The sequence below is a fragment of the Protopterus annectens genome, chromosome 8.part1 (genome assembly GCF_019279795.1).
Source record: "Protopterus annectens isolate FY-2018-M chromosome 8.part1, PAN1.0, whole genome shotgun sequence".
NCBI lineage: Eukaryota > Metazoa > Chordata > Ceratodontiformes > Protopteridae > Protopterus > Protopterus annectens.
In genome coordinates, this window is record NC_056742.1 from 149,388,830 (window position 1) to 149,412,071 (window position 23,242).

Here is a 23,242-nt window from a genome sequence, read left to right on the forward strand (position 1 = left end):
TATATATATATATATATATATATATATTTATATACATATATATATATATATGTATATATATATATATATATATACACACACACACACACACACACACACACACACACACACACACACACACACACACACATATTTATTTATATATATATATATATATATATATATATATGTGTGTGTGTGTGTGTGTGTGTGTGTGTGTGTGTATATATATATATATATATATGGATTCACTTCATAATCTCAAAATACTGAAATATCAAATTTCAGTTTCTCGAGACCATGAAACCGAATCCACAAAACACCGAAACAACAAAACCCCGAACCCAAAACCGTGAAATTGAAAACACCGAACAAATCGCACACTACACCATACATACACCACAACACCCACATCACAACATAAACAAACAAAACAAAACAAACAAAACTACACACATACACAACTCATACACACATAAGCAGGGCTGCGCTCCCCACACTCCTCCTATTTATATATACTAACTCCGAGATTGCACAAACAGGAAACAAAAGCAAACTCCCACACGCACATTCTCCAGTCCCTCACACACACATCAAACATATCAGCACACTCACGTACACTCTAACTCCCACTCAAATCCCTTGCGAAACACTCACTTACCTGACATAACACCTAGATCCACACATGGCACCGAGCACCATTAACACACAATCTTGGACATGACATAGCGTAAGGCCATAACTGCGAATCTGAGATATTCGAATTCGCGATTATGAACTTTTGCTATTGTAAACATTCGGTTTTATAGTCTCGAGATACTGAAATTCGACATTTCAGTATTTCACGATTTTAAAGTGCTCCTATATATATATATATATATATATATATATATATATATATATATATATATATATATATATATATATATATATATATATATGGGTCTACTTGAAAAGACCAAAATCCCACATTACTGAATCCAACATGACCGAGGCAACATAGCCAAAACCTCACATTAATGAACATTTGGAACACTGATAAGGAACTCCAGGAAACTAACCACTTTGTCTGTCACCACAAAAACCACAAAGTGAAGCAAATCAAACCTACCGATGTGTGGGAAGCTCCCCATAGCTCACTGAGTAAATATACCAACTCCGATATTATCACACTACAGTGTGGAAAGGGCAAAGTTCACCATGATGGCCAAGTGGTTCTTTTCCCACAGTAAAATTTCAGTGATCAGAGTGTTCATTTATGTGAGGTCTTGGTCATGTTGGATTCAGTAATGTGGGATTTTGGTCTTTTCAGGTAGACCCATATAGATATCTGTATGTACATATACACCCATAGAGAGATGAATCTATTACGGATCCTCAAATTTAAAAAAAAGCATGTACAAAATACTCATACAAATGTGTTTGAAATTGTTTGTATACATGTGAAAAAATGACAACCTGTTCATCTTGCATTCCTTGGCCTTCATAAGAATCTCCATCCATTCACATCCATGTCTTATCAAAAAGTGCCATCAGCTCTTTATGCAATTACAAACTATTTTGGAGATTTGTCAGATATTTCCGGTATGAAAGCTCTTTTGTCACTCTTCCCACATTAACATACTCCGTAAAATAACTATTTTCTAGCATACATTTTTGATATTTCAACAGCTTCTTTCCAAAATTATTTAGTTGTGAATTCAAAGATGTGTGCTGCTTCTTGTGTTACCTTCAGGTACACTCAGATCATGTTGCCCAGGGTAATCCAAATAAGCACTTATGTAGTAAACAATTCCTGGAACTCCTCTTGTCAAGAAATATAACCTGGATCATTATTCTCTTGTATCCCCTCCAGTCAAGGGGCCACTGTTATACCACCACCACTCTGCATTCCTTTTTACAGTATTTGTGTTAGGTGCTGGGTTAAATTCTCAATCAACAATGATAAATCATTTGTGAGCTATATCTTTTGAAACATCTGCTGGAATAAAAATGTTTGATTTAGGAAATCTGATAAGAAAGTCGTTTGGTTGTAGTGAATCATACTGATTATGTTAGTAAAATGCTGAGTGTGCGTTAAATGATGGCTCCTATCATAAAGTATCAAAATAAAATAAATTTAACATACAAAACATTGATAATTGTTTATATGATATTATAATGCAAGGTAAATTTAATAATGATGAGTATAAATACTTAACTGTTAAAAAGCAACTCATTTCAACTATATAAGGCATTGATGAGGTTTTACATATATGTTATGGACTCCCAATTAAAACCAGCTATGGATGCAGGAGGATCAAAGATGCACTTAATTGCTAAATATGTTGATTTTAAGCTTAAAAAATTTAATGATAGTTTTAATTAAAGATTCATGGGACTTTTTGAGGTTGCTAATGGATGAGCTATATAGGGAGCATTTATTGTTCATTACTATTGATGTCAAGGATTTGTTCACTTCAATTTCCCCCTCATTTGGGTTTGGTATGGTTTATGATTATTTAACAGCATTTGGTGTCCTTCCCATGAAAATTTTAAAATTTTTAATAAATGTAATGGATGTTTTTAATAAATGATTTTATATCTTTTGATGGTGAATATTTTCAACAAACAAAATCAGGAGTGGCTGTGGTGGCACTGTTTGCCCCCATTTTTACCTGTATTGTTATTGCAGAATGGGAAAAGAGCTGATTTCAGTTTACCTATAAAGTTTCTACTTAAAAGTTATGGTATTTGGATGTTGGGATAATTAAGAACTGAACTGTGTTTACTGTTTTTCATAATCCCACATATTCAAAATTCAAACTCCATTCTACATTTCAAGACTTGTTACCCCTTTTATGAAAAAGAGGGCCCTTGTTAAAAGACAGATGGTATGCCTTTCAAGGATGGTTTCTGAATATAGTACCTTTATGGAAGAAGCAATAAATTTCAACAATATGTTAAGAATATTATGGCACCCATATAAGATATTTGATGACATTTATTTTGAGGTGTCATGAGAGAGAATGGAGGGGTTGTATGCCCCACTTTTGGGGAAGGCAAAAGACGGGACTGAGTAGAATATAAAAGAGAGTGACTGTTTCAGCAGAGAATGATTATGATTATGATTAACTCTAATCTATGGCCACTGACATTAACTCTCACTGATAGAGAATAGTTGTACAATTAGTGAGGTGATTGACAATTGACATATTTTTAGATTTAATAACTTGACTATGAAATTGAGCACCAAACCAAAATGTGTTTTTAAAATGGGTAGGAGCTTTAAAAACTGGATGGAAAAATATAATGGAGATAGAATGAATATGAGAGAGAGAGAGAAAAGAGACATAAAAGTATGGAAAGTGAAGGCAATGTCCCTATATAAAAGAAGGAAATGAGGTTTCTATACATGGGTATAGACTTTTCAATAGTTCTGTGTACTTTAATTGTGGAATTAAGAGGGTAGTTTATATTGCCCTATGCGATGATTGTCCATCTTTTTATACTAGGAAGATGGAATGGAATCTACAAGATGGAAGTTGTGAATATCTTTTTATAAGGAAGAATTGCACTACTACATTGTACAAACATAGGGATCATTATCCAGGGCATACATTTTTATTCCATGTGCTTGACAAAGTAAAGGAAAATCCCATGGGTAGGTCTTGGAGTGAACAGTTTGAGGCCAATAAATTATTCTGGCAACTTAAAATAAATACAGAGATTTTTTTCCAGGATTAATGAATATTCATCCATTTAGAGTACTTTAAAAATCAAACCATTAAGGATCCAACATTCTGAATTGATTATAATTTTTAACATACTGGTTTATGAGATGTGTCTATTTTACTCAATTTTAAGTGAAAATGGTAATGTTTTTTATTACTTGACCACAAGATGAGAAGAAAGTTATTTAGCATTCTTGCTTTAAAACTGTAATTGTTCTAAAGAAGTCCCATTGTAAGTTAGGGATGAAAGTATTTAACTATGACTTCATTGTTTCTAACAAAAAAGTGTGCCTTGCTTTAGATCCCTTGTAATGTTCTTGAGGTTTCTGGTTGCATTTGAAGAGAACCTTAACCTTGGTGTGGATGTTTTTGAATAAATAACTCAAGATGAATAGTGTCACCAACCCATGCTATAAAGTGCCACAGCTTTCAGAAAGAAGTGAAAGGATACAAGTATTGCATAGTACATTAGGGAGTTGAAGACAGGTCATGGTCATGTATTTTTTTTTTTTGCATCCTGGCAGGAAACTACATACAACCATAGCCCTCAACTGTCTGTGATTTTGCATAACATCCCCGATTCTACTTTATATTTTTTCCTGTCTCTTATAAGATGTTTTATCTCTGAGTATATCACTGAGAGTTACAGTCCATGGCCAGAGATTAGAGCTTCATATTTGTTATTTTTGTGAAAAAGTAAACCCTATTGTTTTGTTGACATTTCAAGTTAATTAGAAAAAAATATAAACATTGTCCTGATTCCTAGACTTTGTACCCCATCATCCTTGGTGTTGTCCCTGATTCTCAGGAAAAGAAACTGATAGCTATGGTACTGAGATAAGTAAGCATTACAGTCAAGTCATGGGAGGGTACCTGTGGGTGAAAGATACATATCAATTTCTACTGAAGGAATTTTTTATAGCCTGGCAGGCAGTGAAATATAGTACTGAGAAATGCAGTTGCAAAATTAGTGGGGAGGTGGGCTGGCTTTATTAAAGAAACATGTCATTTGCTTTGTTTAAAGGCCAACTTCATTTCAGTGAAATGCTTTGGGCTATTCACAATCTGGCTTATGTTTGTGTATGAAACAAAGTCAAAAATGCTCCTAACTTTGCCTCATGTATTTTGGTATGTGCCTCATAAAAGCTGTTGTCTTCTGGTATCTCATAAAGTGATGTCTGGCTATGGATGAAAAGCAATGTGCCTTCTTGTTATTTTCTCATTTTAAAGCATAACATATGAGTATTGGTGTGCATTTGTATGACATATGTATTCTTCTATCAACTATTTTTCTAAAACAAAGTTGAAACTGTTCCTGATTTCACAGACTTTCTCTGACTTTGCTATATATATTTGGTTGCTCCTCAAAAGTTGTGTGGTTTTCTGGCAAATCATTGAGTATTGCAGTAACTATATGGAGAGGGGATGCTGGTTGAAGATGAAAGCAATTTTTAACCCCTTGTTATTTGCTCAACTTAAAGGGAGCTAGATGTGGATGAAAAGTAAGTAATGTATCCTCTTTGTTGTTTGCTCAGTTTTAAGTGAGGCTTTATAGGACTAGTGTGCATTTTTGTAGATACGTTAGAATATTTATTCTTTGAATATTGTTTATGTTAGAAAACAATGTTGCAACGGCCTCTGATTACACAGAATAGCCTGACTTTGCCTTGTATTTTTGGTCTGTTCCTCATAAAATGTGTTGCTTTCTGGCAAATCGTTGAGGATTACAGTCACTAAATGGTGTCAGACACAAGTTTCAAGACTTTCTATCCATCATAAAATGCATGCCAATTCAAAAACTTGTATCCTAGCAACTTTCTATGTACATGAAAACAATATGTAAAATCAGTCCCTAATTTGGAGGGTTTTGTCTCTCATTATTTTTTGACTTTGTCTGATTCTTTTGCTAAGATGTTGAAAGGTAGTATTTTTTATCACAGGTGTACACAACAAAGTAGCTTTAACTGCTTGGTGAGCGCTATGTTTTGAAAGTAACTTACCCTCTAGTTGTTTGCTCATTTAGCCATCTGGCTTTGCACTACTAATGTGCAGTTGTGTAAAATAAGTAAGAATACTTTTGTCTACTGTTCATGCAAAACAAACTTGTAATCACATAGTTCTCAACTGTCACCAAATTTTGCAGAATGCCTCTTATTTTACCTTATATTTTTGTTATGATCATCATAAAATTTGTGATTTCTGACAAATAACTTAGGATTGAGGTCACTAAATACTGAGGTTCATTTAAGTTTCAGACTTCATATCCTAAAGAAAACTGTTATTCTAGTATATTTAAATATATAAGATAAATCTTTGTTCCTCATTATATTTTGGTTTTCTCTCTGATTATTTTCTTTCCCAAATACCTTTTTTGAATTATCACTTGTGACACAGGCAAATTTACATTCATATAAAAGTAATTGCACTATAATTAATATACCAAACATTTTACTTCACATATATTGCTATATGACATATAACCTAAGAAACATTACATAAATTATTCAATTCCTGACTCTTTTTTTTTTTTTACAAAAACATCTTTATTAAACTATCACTTACAAGACAGGCAAATATACAATGTTATGTTGTCCCATCTCACCTTCAGTCTTGCTGTTTGGGTTCAGAGCCAAAACCTTGGCTCCAACTCTGCCTATACTAAAGCTCGAGAGCTTCTACTGGCTTGAGGCTGAGTCCTATCCCATGGTGCTTAGCAGCTATTCCCCAGATCTCGTTTGCCGCTTGAAGCTTCAGGATTGTCTTCACTGGCTCAGGCTTGAAAAATGTAATATGTTATATATTTTATAATAATTACTGCCTAACTGTTAGCTGTTTTTACTCACTAGTTCTATCATAATAGCCTTGTGCTATTTTAGCCTTTCTAAACCTTTTAAGTTTATCTTTGTGGCTACCTTTTTCTTTGGGCCTTGTCTCCTCAAGAATTCATTTAAATTAGAGAATTCATGCCCTTTTCTTCCTTCTTTCCCTTTTAGGAGTACTCTGTTTAAGTTACAGGTGTCTCCTCCGGTGGAGGAGCTAGTCGTTTAACTTAGAGACTTCTCCTCCTCCCTTTCCTTCTCTTTATAAAAAAATAAATAAATAATACCTTATTCTAGATACCTGTTTTTTGCTGTTTTCTCTTTTTATAAAAGTTATAGTTTTGTTCTAACTTTTACTGAGAATTTTTTTCATTATAGCTAGCATGTCTAAGGAACCAGCTAAGGAACATAAGTCAGGATTCAAGAAGTGTGATTCCTGCACTCAGAAGATGTCCATTACTGACAGACACACTAGTTGTGTGTACTGTCTGGGTCCACTCCATCTTCAAGACTCCTGCTCCATTTGTCATAGTTTAGCGCCAGGGTCTTGTAGGAGAGGAGGAATAAGCTTATATTGAGGGGCTTATTAAAAGTGGATGAAGGAAATCAGACCAAAAAATCAGACAAGACTCAAAAGTCTGCTTTATCGGCTCCAGTGTCTGAGCCGACAAGCAGCACTGAACATGATGTTTCTTCACCTGCGAAAGTTGTCAGAGCCGAGAAACATGGTTCTCCCTTGGTTCCATCTGTCTCATCGGAGCCATTGCGGAGCTGAAAGAGGAGCCGGTCACTGTCCTTGGAGCCTGTTCACTCTGTGCCAGTGTCTCCTTTATTACAGTTGGTGGCAGGTAGCCACAAGTCTTCCAGTCATTCCTCTAGATCCTCCAGGTTATCAGATGATGATGTGGAGTGGGTAGTGAAGAGGTTGCTTCGGACCTAAGCCCTTGATGAAATTCTCTCAAGCCCAGCCCATTGGATCTTGGAGCCGAGAACGGTACCTTCTACTATGCTGATTCATCCTCCAACTCAAACAAGTTTGGAGGCAGAGAGTATGGAAGTCATTGTGCTGGAACAACCATAGCCAGTAATCACTACTCTTATCTGGGCTCTGATGTCTGCTCTGGTTTCCTTGATGCTTTCGTCCATCAAGGGACCTGGGGGCCAAAACTCTCTGGTCGGCTCCAGGAGGAGAGTCGAGTCGGACCTTTGTCGGAACCAGCTCTCCCACTCAGCGCCTCAACTCAGGTAGTTCAACTCCCACATCTGCCTCTGAGCCACCCTCCTTGGTGCTGAGGAGATCTCCTGGCCTCTCAGGGCTGGAATCTCTTTCAGCCCAGGACCACAGTGATTTCGAGGTGATGTGGAGTCTGCTCTCAAATGAGTCTGCTCCACCTTCGGCTCCAGTCTCTCTTCCCCCTAAGGGACCGGTGTCCACCTCTTCATTACCTCTCCATCTCCCACAAAGGAGAGAACCAATGCCCCAAGAAGCCACAATGGGTATATCCTCCTCTTCCGATACTTGCCCGGAACATCCCCCCTGAGGAGGTCCCTTGGAAGAGACAGTATAAGAGGAAGCACATAGATTCCCCTGAATCTGTCACTTCTGATACCGACTTGGAGGATTCAGAAGGGTCCCCAAGGTCACCCTCTGAGGATGTCTCTTTTTCAGACATCCTGGAGATCCTTAAACAGTCCCTTTCCCCTTCTGAAGATGAGTTGGTATACCTGGAGGCATTTGGCTCTCGCCCATCCACCTCTTGGGTGTCTTCATCTTTCAACTCTCTCCTGGGTTTCATGAGCCGAAAGGTGTGGGACTCTTCGGACTCAGTGCAGCCCGTTCCATGGAGGCCTAATAAGTTCATTATGGCCCCGGAAGATAGACAGTATTTAACTAAAGGGGTTCCTGTAGATGCAATGGTGGTGGCAGCTAACATAAAAAGGAGATACAGAAGTTTCAGCTATCTGTTCATCCAGCAAACAAGGATGCTTGTACGATGGAAAGATACGGGAACCATATGTTTTCCTCAGTGGCCTTTACTTTACGGTCACTGAATTACTTGTCACATTTCATGCGACTTCAGAGGGATCTCCTAAAAGTGCTAGGAAATACCCTGCAAGGTGCTACAGCCCAGGACTTATCTGATAAAGTTAACTCCCAGCTTGCAACCTTAATCTCCATATCTAACTGCTGCATGCGGCTCATATCTTATGCAGCTGATGGAGTGAGCAGGGCAGCAGGCACAGGAATAGCTCTTTATAGACATTCCTGGATGCACCTTTGTGAGTTTGCTGAACTCTTCCATTCTTCCTTTATTGACACTCCCTTTGCTGGCTCATCATTGTTCGGGCCTAAAGTAAAAGAACCTCTCACCAGGAGCCAACAAGATGGTAAGACTCTGTCTGCCATTGGAGTCTGTTTTCCCATCCCTACCAGACCTTATCCTAAAGGTCAAAAGGGCGGAAAAATGCGATTCCATAAATCCAAAGGAGCCTTATCTAACACTCGTGGTGTTCCTTCCTCCAGGGGCAGAGGGGGAAACAATGGAAGATGCCGTCCATGTGGCACAGGGGGTCCACAAAACCAGGGCGACAGAGATACGTTCTCTGGTAGGCCCTTCCAGCACTCCTGAAAGGAGGCCCACCTGTCCATCTCTGGAGGCAGTTGGGGGGAGAATATCACTGTACCCAGAAGCCTGGCTGAATTTAACTGAAGACAAATGGGTACTGTCTATTATATCCAGAGGATACAACATCCCCTTCCAATGTACACCTCAGCCAACAAAGTCTATCCCAGACATTCCACCTGGTCAAAGGGATCAAGCAACACTAGAAATACAAAAGTTGCTAGAAAAAAAGAGTCATCCAAGAAGTCCCCGCAGACCAACTAGGATCTAGAATTTACTCAAGGTTCGTTTTAGTTCCAAAAAAGACAGGGGACTGGAGACCCATACTGGAGCTCAGCAGACTAAACAAGTCAGTAAAAAAGTCAAAGTTCCAGATGGTAACACTGCAGTCTATACTCCCATTTCTGGAAAAGACAATTGGATGTGCTCGCTAGATCTTCAGGACATGTACTACCACATAAAGATGGACAGGCACCCAAGAAGATTTCTACATTTTCAACTGGGAGACAGTCATTACCAGTTCAGAGCTCTGCCCTTTGGACTCACCACAGCCCCCAGGGTGTTTACCAAATGCATGGCAGTAGTCACGGCTCATCGGAGGCACCAAGGATTCCATGTGTTTCCATACTTAGACGACTGGCTTCTAACTGCCACCACCAAGCAACTACTGATCAAAGCAAGAGACTACACCATCCATCTCTTCTCAAAACTAGGCATTACTATAAATACAGAAAAATCTGCCTTGTTGCCATCACAGGCACAGCATATTACATTCATTGGTGCAGATTTAAATACAAACAGCATGTTGGCAAGGCTGCCTCAAGAAAGGATACAGATGCTACACAGTCATGTGATTATTTTACTCAACAAGAGCAGACTACAGGCAAGATTTGTGCTGAAAGTTCTAGGCTCTATGGCAGCAATGATAACACTACTTCCATGACACAACTTCACATGAGAATACTGCAGTGGCTACTCTTTGCAATGTTATATTTCTTGTAAACCAATTTTAGAATATTTTAGAATATTGTATATGATTGTTTATTATTTATTAATTATTTTACTTATTTCACATGTATATTTATTGTGGATTTTTTATATACATATTAATTTCACATCATTGTATTATGTACAAGTATACATTGGTTACATAACACATATATTTGTTAGGTTGTATAGTTCATAGGTTCATAGGTTCATAGGTTGGTACTAGGCTATCAGCCCTAGGGCCTATACAAGCCTAGCCATAACAATTCCCTGGCTATTTCTTCCCACATTATTTACTTTCCTGGACCCCTGTCTAGCAGGGCGACTGACGTGATCCCTGGGGTGAATTTCCTTTCTCCCATCCAATCATCAAGGTTCCTCTTGAAGAGGTCCAAAGAGGCACTCTGCTTGACATGTATGGGCAATCTATTCCAGAGTCTGGGGAATCTCTGGGTCAGGAACCTATCCCTCCAGCATGTTTTGTTTATTGTGATGACAAGGTTTAGATCCCTGGAGCGTGTAGCTCTGAGGGATTGGGATTTCTTTAAGTGTAGCATGTCCAACAGCTCTGGGTTTGACATGGCCTTGTATGTTAAGCAGAGATCGCCTCTGAGTAGACGATATGCGACAGAGTATAGCTGGAGTTTTTTAAGGCGGTCAGCGTAGGGCATCTACTTTAGGCCTGTGATTCTTTTAGTGAGGTATTTCTGAGGCCTTTCCAGTTGTTGCAGATGTCTTGAGAGGTACATACCAAATGGGGCGTTGTATTCTATAATGGGTCTAATGAGGGATGAGTACAGTGGGACAATGACCTCCTTTTTTCTGGATGAAAAGCCCTTCGTGATGAGGTGTGCCACATAGAAGGATTTCCTGACTGTTGTGGCGATGTGGTTATCGAAGGTGAGACCACTGTCCACCTGTGTCCCTAAGTCTCTTATCACACTTTCTGTGTTTAGTGTACTGCCACCTATATGGTAATTCATGGATACATGTTTTTTCCCAAAGGGGATAACAATACATTTCTTGGCATTGAGCTTGAGCCCATGGCTCTGGCACCAAGCATCTGTTTCTGTAAGGCCCTTTTGTAGAGTATCCACATCATTTGGGGATTCAATAATGGCTCCCAGTTTGCAGTCATCTGCAAACTTTGTTAGCCAGAGTCCCTTAGTGTTGACCTGTACTTCAGAGAAGTAGATGCCAAACAAGAGCGGCCCCAGGACTGAACCCTGAGGTACTCCACTTGTCACTTGTCTGGAGCTGGATTTGGAGTCGGCTACTTTTACAGTGTGGGTTCTATCAGTAAGCTATTTAGCAACCCATTGGGTGACATAGGGATTAATGCCCAACTTAGTAAGTTTATCTATGATTCCAGAGTGAGGGATGGTGTCAAAGGCCTTGGCAAGGTCTAGATAGGCTGTGTGGACCACCTTACCCTTGTTCATGGCTCTGGAGACTGATTCAAAGAAGTCAATCAGGTTCAGGAGACAAGATCGGTCCTTCACAAACCCAAACTGGGTGGGGTCCAGTGTTTGAAGGTTGCCACTGTCTTTATTTATAAGTTCCATGATAATATACTCCATGGCCTTGCAGATAAGGCTTGTCAGACTGATGGGACGGTAGTTTCCGGGATCCAAGGTGGATCCCCCCTTGTGGATTGGGATAACTGTAGCTCTGCACCACTCAGTGGGCACAAAACCTGAGGTGAGGCTATGATTAAACATGACACTTAGGTGAGGTGCCAGTTCATATTGTAGTTCATGTAGTACATAGCCCGGGATGTCATCTGTTCCCATGGATGCTGTGTTCTTGGCTTTAGAGAGTGAGTTTTGTACCTGTGTGGCCGTTATTACTGGAATTTGGCAATCTTCCGGTATTGTGATGGGCCATTTAGGGGGTGAGAGGGGGGTGAAGTTGGCACTGAATCGATCTGCCAGGATATTGGCAATATCCTTCGGATCAGTATTTTTAATGCCATTCTGTTTTAGCTCAGAGCAGATCTGAGCATTGCCATTTAGATTCTTGACATAGTTATAGAATGCTTTGTGGTTGTCTTTGGAATCTTTGGCAATTTTATTTTCATAACTAGCTTTGGAGGATTTTATGAGGCATCTCAGTTTCTTACTGAGGCTAGTAAGGGAGTTTTTTGCATCCTGGGATTTTCCTCTTTTCTGCAAAAGTTTCTTCCTTTTGTTGTAAAGTTTGTTTATGGCAGGGGACCACCAGATTGGCTAGGTGAAGTGATTGTTAGGTTTTTGAGATATGGTTTATTACAGGTTTATTATAGGATTTTTGTGTATATATTTTAGATTTATTTTTATCATACAGTGTGCTCATTTTAAATATTTTAAATCAACATGAATATGAATGCTTGAGCATGGTCATTGTGATGAATTTTATTGATGAATTTTTTGCATGAACTACATTAATAGATTTTGTATATATTGAAGTATTAGGAAGTGTAGTGAGGCTTTTAAGGGGTGGAGTATAGCATATGACAGAACACAGGAAATGATGTATTTTTCAACTAACTGTTGGTGCCAATTTTAAATCTAATGATTGGTGTATAAGGGCAGGGGGCGGTATTTGCTATACAGGATATTACATCAGTTTCCACTTCCTTTTGGCGCCTTTTTTCTTTTAAAAGGATTTTATTTTATTCAAAAGATTCTGATGAAGCCCATGAGTTGTAGTGGGTGAAAGCACTTAACCTTATTGGATTGATTTTTGTTATTTAAGTCCGTTTTCCATTTTGTATCGTTGTTCTTCTTTGGAATAAAGGATATTGATTTACTTGTTTCAGTTCGCATCAGTTTGGAGTTATTCTTCAGTGTTCTATTCCACCAGGATTCCTTATTTTTGGTATTTGTTGCTGAATTTTATTTGGATTTACCTTGCAGTTTTTGTGTTTATTTCGACAGCGCAAGGTTATAAAAGAGCCGTGGCACTTATTGGAGGGTTTAGTGTAGTGTTGGAGGTAGGGTTTTGTTAAATGTATGTATGTGGATTATTTATTTTGTTTGGGTGTATATGTGTAAGGGACGTGTGCGGTAGTTATGGACCTTAGGGTTAGGGAGGGATTAAGGATAGTGCATGGTTAGTTGTGTATGCGGGGTTTAGTGTAGGGTTAGAGGTAGGGTTTTGGTGCTTTACCTTAAGTTAGAATTAGGGTTTGGTTAGTGTATGTGTGTGGTTTATTTATTTTCTTTGGGTAGGTAGTATGTAGTGGGTGGTGGGGTTAGCCGACTATGACAGTTCGATATATTTTTTTTTTTTTTGCGGTTTAGTGCGTTCGGTATTTTTGTGGTTCACAGTATAGGTGTCGACGTTTAGGTATTCGGGAATAGGGTTTTTCACTTTGGTAATATAGACCCATTTCCCACAAGTCCAAGTTTTCTTTGGTTCGTGGTTTTCTTCGGATGGATTCAGAGGGAGCATCTGTCATTGACAATGTCCAGAGTGGTTCTGAACTAGGGGAGCTACGCAAGCTTATTGGTCAGCTGACGCAGTTGGTGGGACTCCTGACACCCATGAGCCAATCAATGGCCACACTGTTATCGTTGCTACCACCCCCAGGGAACCAGGAAAGCGAACGCTTCTCAACGAGAGAATGGCGTTAACACAAGAAAATGATAAACTAGTAAGGGAAACCAACAGTGGTTAATAACAGTATTGAAGGTTTTCCTAGGATACTTTTAACTTACGACAACGAGGGAGATTCCCCTAAAGAGGTGAGGAATATTACTAACAAATGGAATTCAAAAAATAACAAAGCAACAGAAGCGTGGCAAGTACTAAACAACTTTTAGACATTCTTAATGTAAAATTTGATTTTAAAGTCAAAGCTCCCGTTTCTGGAAACAACGGGACATATAGTAATATGTTGGAAGATTTGGACTTTTTTCTTTGCAAATTTAAAATGATGGACATGGGTAATGCATATTTGAAACCTTGTTTGTCATTAAATATAGTGCCTAAAGGGTTGAGAGTTTGCAAATATCCCAACAATGTCGTAGAAGGTAGTGTTTTTCACTGATTTAATAACAGCTTTTGATAAATGTGGAATGGAAGTAAGGAAAGCAATTAAGAAGAATGAGACTGAAATGGAGAGATTGTATTCTAAAATTGAACACATTAATAAGGGTATTAGTGACTTGTTTTTCACTATAGAAGAAGAAAAAGCTAAATATTTTAAACTATTGAAGAATATAGAAGTTAAGTGCACAGATGTACAAAACAGGAAATTTAGCAAAATAGAGAGAGACCTTAATGAATACAAAACAAAAACTCATTACCCAAAACCCAAATATAGGGGTAGAAGAAACAGTGGTGGTCATGTTGACGAAATTGGGGAAAGTAAAGGTAATGAGGATGTTTTTTACATAGATGAGAACCTGGATACCACTGAATTTCCCCCTTTAAGAAGGTCTGAAAGGCTTAGGTAAAAAAAAATCTGGTGAATACAATTCAAAAAACTACAAGGGCAACCAATGGAGACCTTAAATGAGGAATCCAGCAAGATGGAACTAGTGGAAGGCATATCTAACATAGGTTTCAAATGGACATATAAGGATTTTAGTATTTGTAACTATTCTAGTTATCCTTTAAACACCATTACTTTTGATTTGTTTTCTAAAGGGTTTGGGTTCATCCCTGCACAGAAAACAAATTATTTTCAAGTTGTTGGTTGACCTTAAACTGTTTTTAAGGAAAAAGAGTTTACAATTACTATTCAATGGCAAAGTAACTGAAAGCAACAAAAGTAGTTTAAGACGAAAGAGTACTTTTAACCCTCCACTGCATCCACAATTAAAAAATTTTGAAAGAACAGTGGAGGGTGTATTAAGAACTTCTTCAAAACAAAATTACGTGAAGCCAAATCTAACGTTACCTGAAAAGACTATGTTAAGTGAAATTTGCAACGATAAAAATCTTAGGTTCATGAAACCCAATAAAGGTGGGGGAGTGATATTTATGGAACACATAATATATGAAGGGAAAATGATGGAAATACTAAACAATTCAGAGAAGTATATTAGAACCTCCATAAATGAGATCAACGTTGCTTACAAGAAGATTTATATCCTTCTTAATGATTTGTTAATGGGAGGGGTTAATAGATCTAGAAACCTTCAGGTATTTAAAAGTAGAAAAACCTAAAGTACCCTCTATTTTTGGAATCCCAAAAATACATAGGGATGTTAATGACCCACCCTTGAGAGCAATAGTATCCGCTGAGGGTTCTATAACTGCACCCCTTGCAAAATATGTAGACTTAAAGGTAAAGGGCCTAGTTTGTAACAATGAAAACATTTTGAAGGATTCTTGGGATCTATTAAGGAAGTTGGACCACTCACTATGTTCTGATGAAGTATCTTTTGGTACTCTGGATGTTATTGATTTGTTCAACAGTATTCCCCATGACATTGACCTAGAATGGTTTGAGGAAATGTTGGTTGGATACCAAACACTAACACACGGTGAATTTAGAACTGTATTGGTACTTATGGAGACGGTGCTGAAGAATAATTTCATATTCTTCGAGGGAGAATATTTTAAACAAGTGAGAGGTGTGGCTATGGGGGCACATTGTGCTCCCACATATGCCAAAATTATTATGGCCTATTGGGAAAACCATTTTGTGTTAAATTCCATTTATGATGGGTCCTGGGTTTTCTATGGTAGATTTTTAGATGACTTGTGTCTATTATGGAAAAGCGATCAAGCATCCTTTGACAATTTTGTCAATTATCTTAACAACACCACCAGTTTTTTACATTTCACATCCAAATTTGAACAACATAAATTAAATTACCTACATGTAACTATCAGTAAAAATGGAAACCAATTTGTTTCTAAAGTTTACAGAAAAGAGACCTTTTCCAACTCCTACTTGCACTTTAACAGTTCGCACCCCTATTTTCAGAAAAAAGGGGTGATCAAGGGACAGTTAGTTCGTTTAAGTAGGATGACTTCTGACAATGAGTTGTTTAAAAAGGAATGTGAATGGTTGAAAGAACTGTTTCTAAACAGGGGTTACCCTGGTGATTTATTTGATGAAATACAGGAGGAGGTATTTGAAGGAAGAAACACTAGGTTTGCCCCAATTATAGGCATACCTGAAAAGGAAGTTACAATGGGCTTAAAAGGGAATGCACAAGATTCATACAGTGCAGGTATTATAACCACTTATAATGGTCAGTCGGGCCTGATGAGAATTATAAATAGAGTGGGGAAATTTTGCTAAAGTTTCAGACCTTAATCACATATTCGAAGACCATCTTAAATATGTTTACTGTAAAGGAAATACTATAAAAAATTTAATAGAGAGGGGTTCAAAGAAATGTGGTATGAACATGTGAGCAGTTAAGAGGATTGCACAAATGTGGAGCATGTAATGTTTGTACCCACTTAATAACAGGTGACTGTTATTTAAAAGCTAGGAAAAGGGAACTTAATTTGAACACATATGTTAACTGTAACACAAAAGGAATAATATACTTATCGGTATGTAAAGAATGTGGTTTCTTTTACATTGGTAAAAGTGAAAGAAAGTTAAAACAAAGGATTTACGAACATTTATATGACATCAGGACCAAGAAGGATAGTAATGCACTGTATAAACATACCATTATATGTAAATAAGCAAAGTTTCAGTTTTTTGTTTTGGAGGTGGTGGAAACTGATCCTAGGGGAGGAATGTGGGAAACTCAGGTGGAATACAGAGAATTAGTTTGGCAAATTGTATTAAAGTCCACCAGGTTCCTAGGATTGAATGACATGATTCCCCTGGGTCCAGTACTTAAATTAAGATCTGCAAAACTTTGAAGAAAAATTTCTTCTATTTTGTTAAAAGTTTTTAGAAAAGTTTTTACAAGAGGGTACACTATACTGTTATACTCACATTGAGTATACTTTTTTGCACTGTTGAATTGTTTTTATACCAAAATATACATTAAACAAGTCACCAGAGGGAGCAGTTTGGGTTAATTTTATCAATAAACATTTATTTTAGATTTTAATAAACCACTATATATATATTTTTTTTTGGTCATTAGATATTTGGTTTTGTAGCAATTTTAACTGTTATATTTTTGATTATATATTATATTGTATATATCAATATATTTTAAATCTACATTTTACAATGCAATATAAACTAAAACACTATTTAATTGAACCTTTTATTTCATTGGTAGAAAACTGGCTGGTAGCCTTATATAAAAAGGAGATGAATTAAAAGTTACAGCTATCCGAGGAAGTTGATGACGAAAACAAGATTATAGTGAACGTTAATATACTTAGTATGGTGAATTTTGCGTGTTTTTAGTTTTGTATTGGTTCTTGCTTTCAACATTAAAACCTTGCTGCCTGTGGATTCGTGGTGCTAATTTTTGGTTTACTAGATTAGAATTAGGGTTTGGTTAGTGTATGTGTGTGGTTTATTTATTTTCTTTGGGTAGGTAGTATGTAGCGGGTGGTGGGGTTGGCGGACTATGACAGTTCGATATTTTTTTTTTCGCGGTTTAGTGTGTTCGGTATTTTTGTGGTTCACGGTATAGGTGTCGACGTTTAGGTATTTGGGAATAGGGTTTTTCACTTTGGTAATATAGACCCATTTCCCACAAGTCCAGCAAATTCTAAAAAAGTACACTATTTCCAGACTTTCTTTTTCTGTCATATTTCACAAATATAATTATTGTATTGTAATCCTATATTAAGTTACTTGTCTTATTACTGTTCATCTCTGAAATCCTGTCTCTACTTCATTTCCAACATACTCTCAATTCTTCTAGTTAACTCTCATGTGCCCTTCCTTCTCTCCAACATTTTCCATTGAAAAATTTGAAAAGGTTTCACAGGTACAGTCCCTCTGTGATCTTTATTACCAGAAGAACAAGAAGCAGGATCTCCTTCTCTTTCACAGCTTACTTTTTGTTGGACAAACTTTTGTATTTCCTCCTTAAGATGCACTTCATCAAAAAATGATTTTATCCCTCTAGGGAAGAATACATGCAGTTTGAATTTCACACTTGCATCTCAACATTCCCTGAAAAGTGGAATAAGTTTGCTCTTCTGTCTAGTGTACAATGAGTAATCATTCTCCACAAACACTCTGCTGCTCCCACTTTTAGTACTTTGACCTTTCTGCCACAGTTTTGTCAGAATCAGCTCCTTCTGCTGGTAAGATTGTATCTTTACTATTAAAGGTCTATGTTGCTTTCTTTTTTTCCAATTTGATTTTTATTGAAATTACTGTGGTGGAGGTGCTGCGGTAGCGTTGTCGCCTCATGGTTAGACGTTGCCCGTTCGATTCTCAGTTAGAGTGTCTTCTGTGTGGCGACATGCGTGAATGGGCGTTCCTTCGCTGAAGCATGTGTGTTAGGCCCGGCAAGCCAGTACGTAAAATCTACTGCCAATCATTAGAGGACCGGAGTTCCGCTGTGGTGACCCCTAACCGGGAAAAGCTGAAAGACACAAACAAAATTTTTATTGAAATTGTGTATGCAGAAGAATACAAATGGCATGTACAAAAATGCAATAATAATAGCCAAGTTTGGAGCATACACATGATATGCTCATTCAACTAACAACTCCTGCTGTGTAATACCAGTCCAGTTGCTTGTTTGTGCTTTCATCAAATTAATACAACCTGTTCCTTCTAGCTTCTCTGGTATAGTTGAGAATCTTTTTTCCTTATGTGTTCTGTCCTCGAATTCTATTATTTTTTGAAACCTCTCTCTCTTCCTGGCCAGTCGCAAATTCAGCCAGCCTTTTCTTTATTTAGATCTCTGATTTTTGCAGCTTTATTATCTCATCTGAATATCTGTTTAAAGCTTCTTCATTGTTTCCAGCCTTTTTTTGTTTGTGTTGATATACTCCATCAGTGTTTTGTTTATTTTAACCAGGTCTGTATGCAGTTGTCTTGTATCTTCTTTTAGGTTATTGGATGTGACATCTGTAGGTTGCAATGCTTTTTGCTGAACAGCTGCAGTACTTTCCCTAGTCAGTGTTTCTTCCTCACTTTTTGTAGCTGATTTTTTCCTGGTCTTCTGTATTTCTTTATTCTTGCCTCCAGGCAGTGCACTTACTAGCCAGTTACTGAAATTTCCCCATAAACACAAGTCTACTGGGCTACTCTACTGAGTTTCTGTTTTCACACTGGGAGAGCTAGAAATGTGCAGCCTTTTTGGAAGTCCCATTTTGTCTCTGATTCTTGTGCTAAGAGGTACTTACTTGTCATCATCAGATGAGTTACACACAGCAAAGTGACTACAACCTTATTACTGGGTGGAGGTGGGGTTTGTCTTTTGAAGAAAGTTACTTACCCTCTTGTTTGCTCAGTTTAAACAGTCTGGCCTTACAAAATGTGTGTGTGTGTGTGTGTGTGTGTGTGTGTGTGTGTGTGTGTGTGTGTGTGTGTGTGTGTATGTGTGTGTGTGCGAAATAAGTTGAATACTTGAGCTATTGTGTGTTTTTGTGGAAAACAAATCTGAAATATACTGTGTCCATAATTAATTACTTATTTTTATGAAATGTCTAGGTTGTATGCAGTCAACAGTAGGGCTATAATTGTTGGGTATGACAGCTGTCTGTAAATGAGAATGTCTGACTCTGGCTGTCGTGATCAGGTTAAACAGTTATTAATCTGACTTTCTAAGATCAGTGTGCATTTATGTAAATCACGTTATTATACTTTACTGTGGCTTTGTGTATATCTCAAAAGTCTGATTGTCCTAACATTCACCTTGCTGTAATCGATGGATATGGACACTGATGAAATATAATGACAATATTTATAATAGTCTTAAATCAGAAAGTTTAATCCAAAAGAAGATGAGCAGTTATGTGTGCTCCAAAAACCACAAAAAGGGTTGCTTTGAAAACTGCCACAAGTCCAGCACTTATTCTCCCACTCACACACTCATTCACACACACACACACACACACACACACACACACACATGCTCATACATGCACCAATATCACCATAAACCAATATAAGCCTTATATTGGTTTATAGGGAAAAAAAGAAGTTGCATTTACAATTTCAGGACACCAGAAATATGAGGTAAAAATGATAAATCAAATGCTATGAGTGACTATTACTTGAAGATCTGTTGTTATCATATGCACACTTAACTACAACAGTACTTTTTGTCTCTGCATCTTTCTCTCTGTCTGTCTCTTTGGGAAATAAACATTCCTTTGATCAGCCGTCTGTCATATTGTCTAGACTCTAAATGTTCAATGCATGAAGAACCAGGCTGTTTCTTTTAACCTCTGCAGTAATAAGTTCAGTAGATCAGTGACTGAAGGCTAATTCAGCCAGCCAAAAATCACTCCATCTTTTCACTTTTGATTTCTATGAATATGCTTATTTTCAGATATATAATTTCTGTGAATATTTCTGAAATATTTTGCATCATTTTTATTTAAAAAAATGTATACAATATACATTTTCCAAAAACATCACAATCCAACAATCTTTACATCTTAAATCCATATTATTCAAAATTATCTAACTGCTAGTATCAATAAGCAGTACTTTACAAAGTTTGCACAAATATTGCATACAAACAATATGATATTATGGGTCTATATCACTTCATCGAAAGCTTAATTCTGTGAATGCCTATTCATACAACCCTAATAGTTGAACATCTTTTCATCGAACATTTACATCATCGAAACATTTTCCTAGGGAAGGGAAAACCTGTTATTCTAACAACTTTCTAAGTTTGTAAGGCCGATATTTAAAAGTATTCCTGCTTTTGGGATTTTGTCCCCTCATTCTTTATGGCTATGTCCAAATTTCTTACTGTAAGAGGTTAAGAACTATGCTTCTTGGCCTCCTGCCTAATCACTTCTCAGCTAAAATATGACAGCTGTCCATAACCCTCAACCCCTTACTGCACAAAATCTGCACAAAGCCTAAAATAATGTGGGGACATGGTCCAAAACTATGTTTAGATTTGAAATAATGCTCATATAAACTTAGAAAGTTGCTAGAAGAATAGGTTTTGTGTTAGCGTATATCTTCGAAAAGTCATCTGTGTGTCATTATTTAGTGACTTCAGTCTTCAGTGATTTGCTATAAAATCACAAATTTTATGAGGAGCAAGACAGAAATATAAGGCAAAAATCTGTACATTCTGAGAAAATCTGGACAGTTATGATGTATGCGGTTATCACCACTCCTCTTCCACAGTATTTGTATATTGAATTTATTCCTTCTTCCACAAAACACTGCTCTGTACTGTCTATAAACCTCACCTACAGGAAGCCTTGTCAAGTATAAATGCTCATAGAACCCTGCAGAAACTTTCCTTATACAGGGCATAACACCATTCATCTCTTCTGGTAATCATCAATCCAACTTATCCAACTCTGCCTTTCTTCAGTTATCAGTAATTTACCATCTCATTTGCCATCTGTGTAGTTTTGGTTTCATGTTTGAGCACTACAACCTCTTTAATGAAACCTTGAGCTATCTCTGTCACTCTTGTTCTCTCTGTCCTTTCCTAATCTGCTCTCTCCTATACTTCCAGTCCATGATTCCACTATAAATTGGCCTCTACAAGCTGCTTTATACCACCACATTCTCCAACTTCAGTATTACCGTTCCCTCTGTTTTTCTTGTCTATTACTTGCATACCCGTGTTCTTTACCCACCAAACCCTGTATGCAGTGGCGGCTGGTGACTTCAAATCACAGGGGGGCTGCAGGAGACGCTGAATGGGTGGGGTCAAAGGGAAGGGTTGTGGTCAACCATAAAGGGGAGGAGCTATGCACAAAACCACAAAAACCTAACTTTAATTAAATACGCTGCCCTGGGTGGCAAACCATCATTATGAAAGTCCAATCAAGACAAAAATAAGTGTAGAAGAATAAAAATATTTCAATGCATTGGCTGCATGACAGCTTACTTAATATCTAGATGGAAACAAAAGGTTGTGAGGCATGAAAAAATAAATTACTTTTTAAATACATTACTGGAATGCCAGTCAAAATCAGGTATAAGAAAAACCAGAAGCACTCAACTCAAACCACTTCTCGTTGCACTGCAGTTCTAATTATAATATATTCAGCTTTATTAAAGTACTAAGCAACATGCTGAAAGTAGAAATCTATGTGATGCCCCCACTTGTAAAAATGTTTCTTATCCAAAAAAGACCTGCTGCCTGACAACTTGTTTCATGGGGAAAGCATGATAAAAGTAAAAAATGAAAAGCAAACAAGAAACAAGCTCAAGATACATTGCTTAAAGGATTACTGTACAGGTTATGGACCACACATGATTGGCATTCTGTTTAGTTTACGGGTAAAGTCTGTAGAGATGACTGGAAGTCTCCAACAAGTGTAATGAGCTTTTAAAATAATGGAATCCTGTCCTTTAATACCCAAGGCTTATACATTATCTAGTCAAGTATTGTCTGCATGGCAACAACAGAAAGGCTTTCAATGATGGCAATTCTTTAACAGTATGCTTATTAAAGCTTACTTGCATCTTACGATGTCAGACAAGCTTACCTTATAGTCATTAAAGCATTGCTACTTAAACACAGAGCAACAGGCACTTTGAGTAATAAGCATAAATCTGAGTAATAAGCATAAATCAACAGTACAAAAATATGACAGAAACCAGACCATTCTGCAAAATCAAGGACAGATGAAAAGCCACTGTAGTACTTATGCAGTGTGTCCTCCCATCCAAGGTAGATACAACTACACCTTGCCTTGCTTGGACACATCCAGAGTCACTACATGGGGAGTGGGGTGCAACAAGCATGTCACAATTTGAAATCTCTCTGGCTGACTGTGATGGCCCTGACACATTTGTCATACCTCTCAACCTCAAGAGCAAGAAATCTGGACAAAGCCATACACAGAAGTGGGACAAAGGCACAACAATAAGGACAATTTTTAAATATTGCTCTAATAAACTTAGAAAGATAATAGAATAGGTCTTGCATTAGTATGAATTTTCTGAAGGGTATAAAATCTGAAACTCAAATGTCTGTCATTTTCTAACTTCAGTCTTTAGTGATTTGTCACTAATTTGCCAAAAAACACAATTTTATGAAAAATGGACCAAAAATGTGATGAAAAAATATAAAAT

At 37.4% G+C, this 23,242-nt stretch overlaps 1 protein-coding gene across 1 annotated transcript in view; it reads left to right on the plus strand.

Moving 5' to 3' along the window:
- Positions 1-23,242, plus strand: part of PKD1L2 (polycystin 1 like 2) — a 1,522,374-nt gene that overhangs the window by 331,675 nt on the left and 1,167,457 nt on the right. The window contains exons 11-12 of the mRNA XM_044081586.1: positions 14,167-14,560; positions 15,532-15,682. Coding sequence (XP_043937521.1) covers positions 14,167-14,560; positions 15,532-15,682 — 545 coding nt within the window. The remainder of the gene's footprint in view (positions 1-14,166; positions 14,561-15,531; positions 15,683-23,242) is intronic.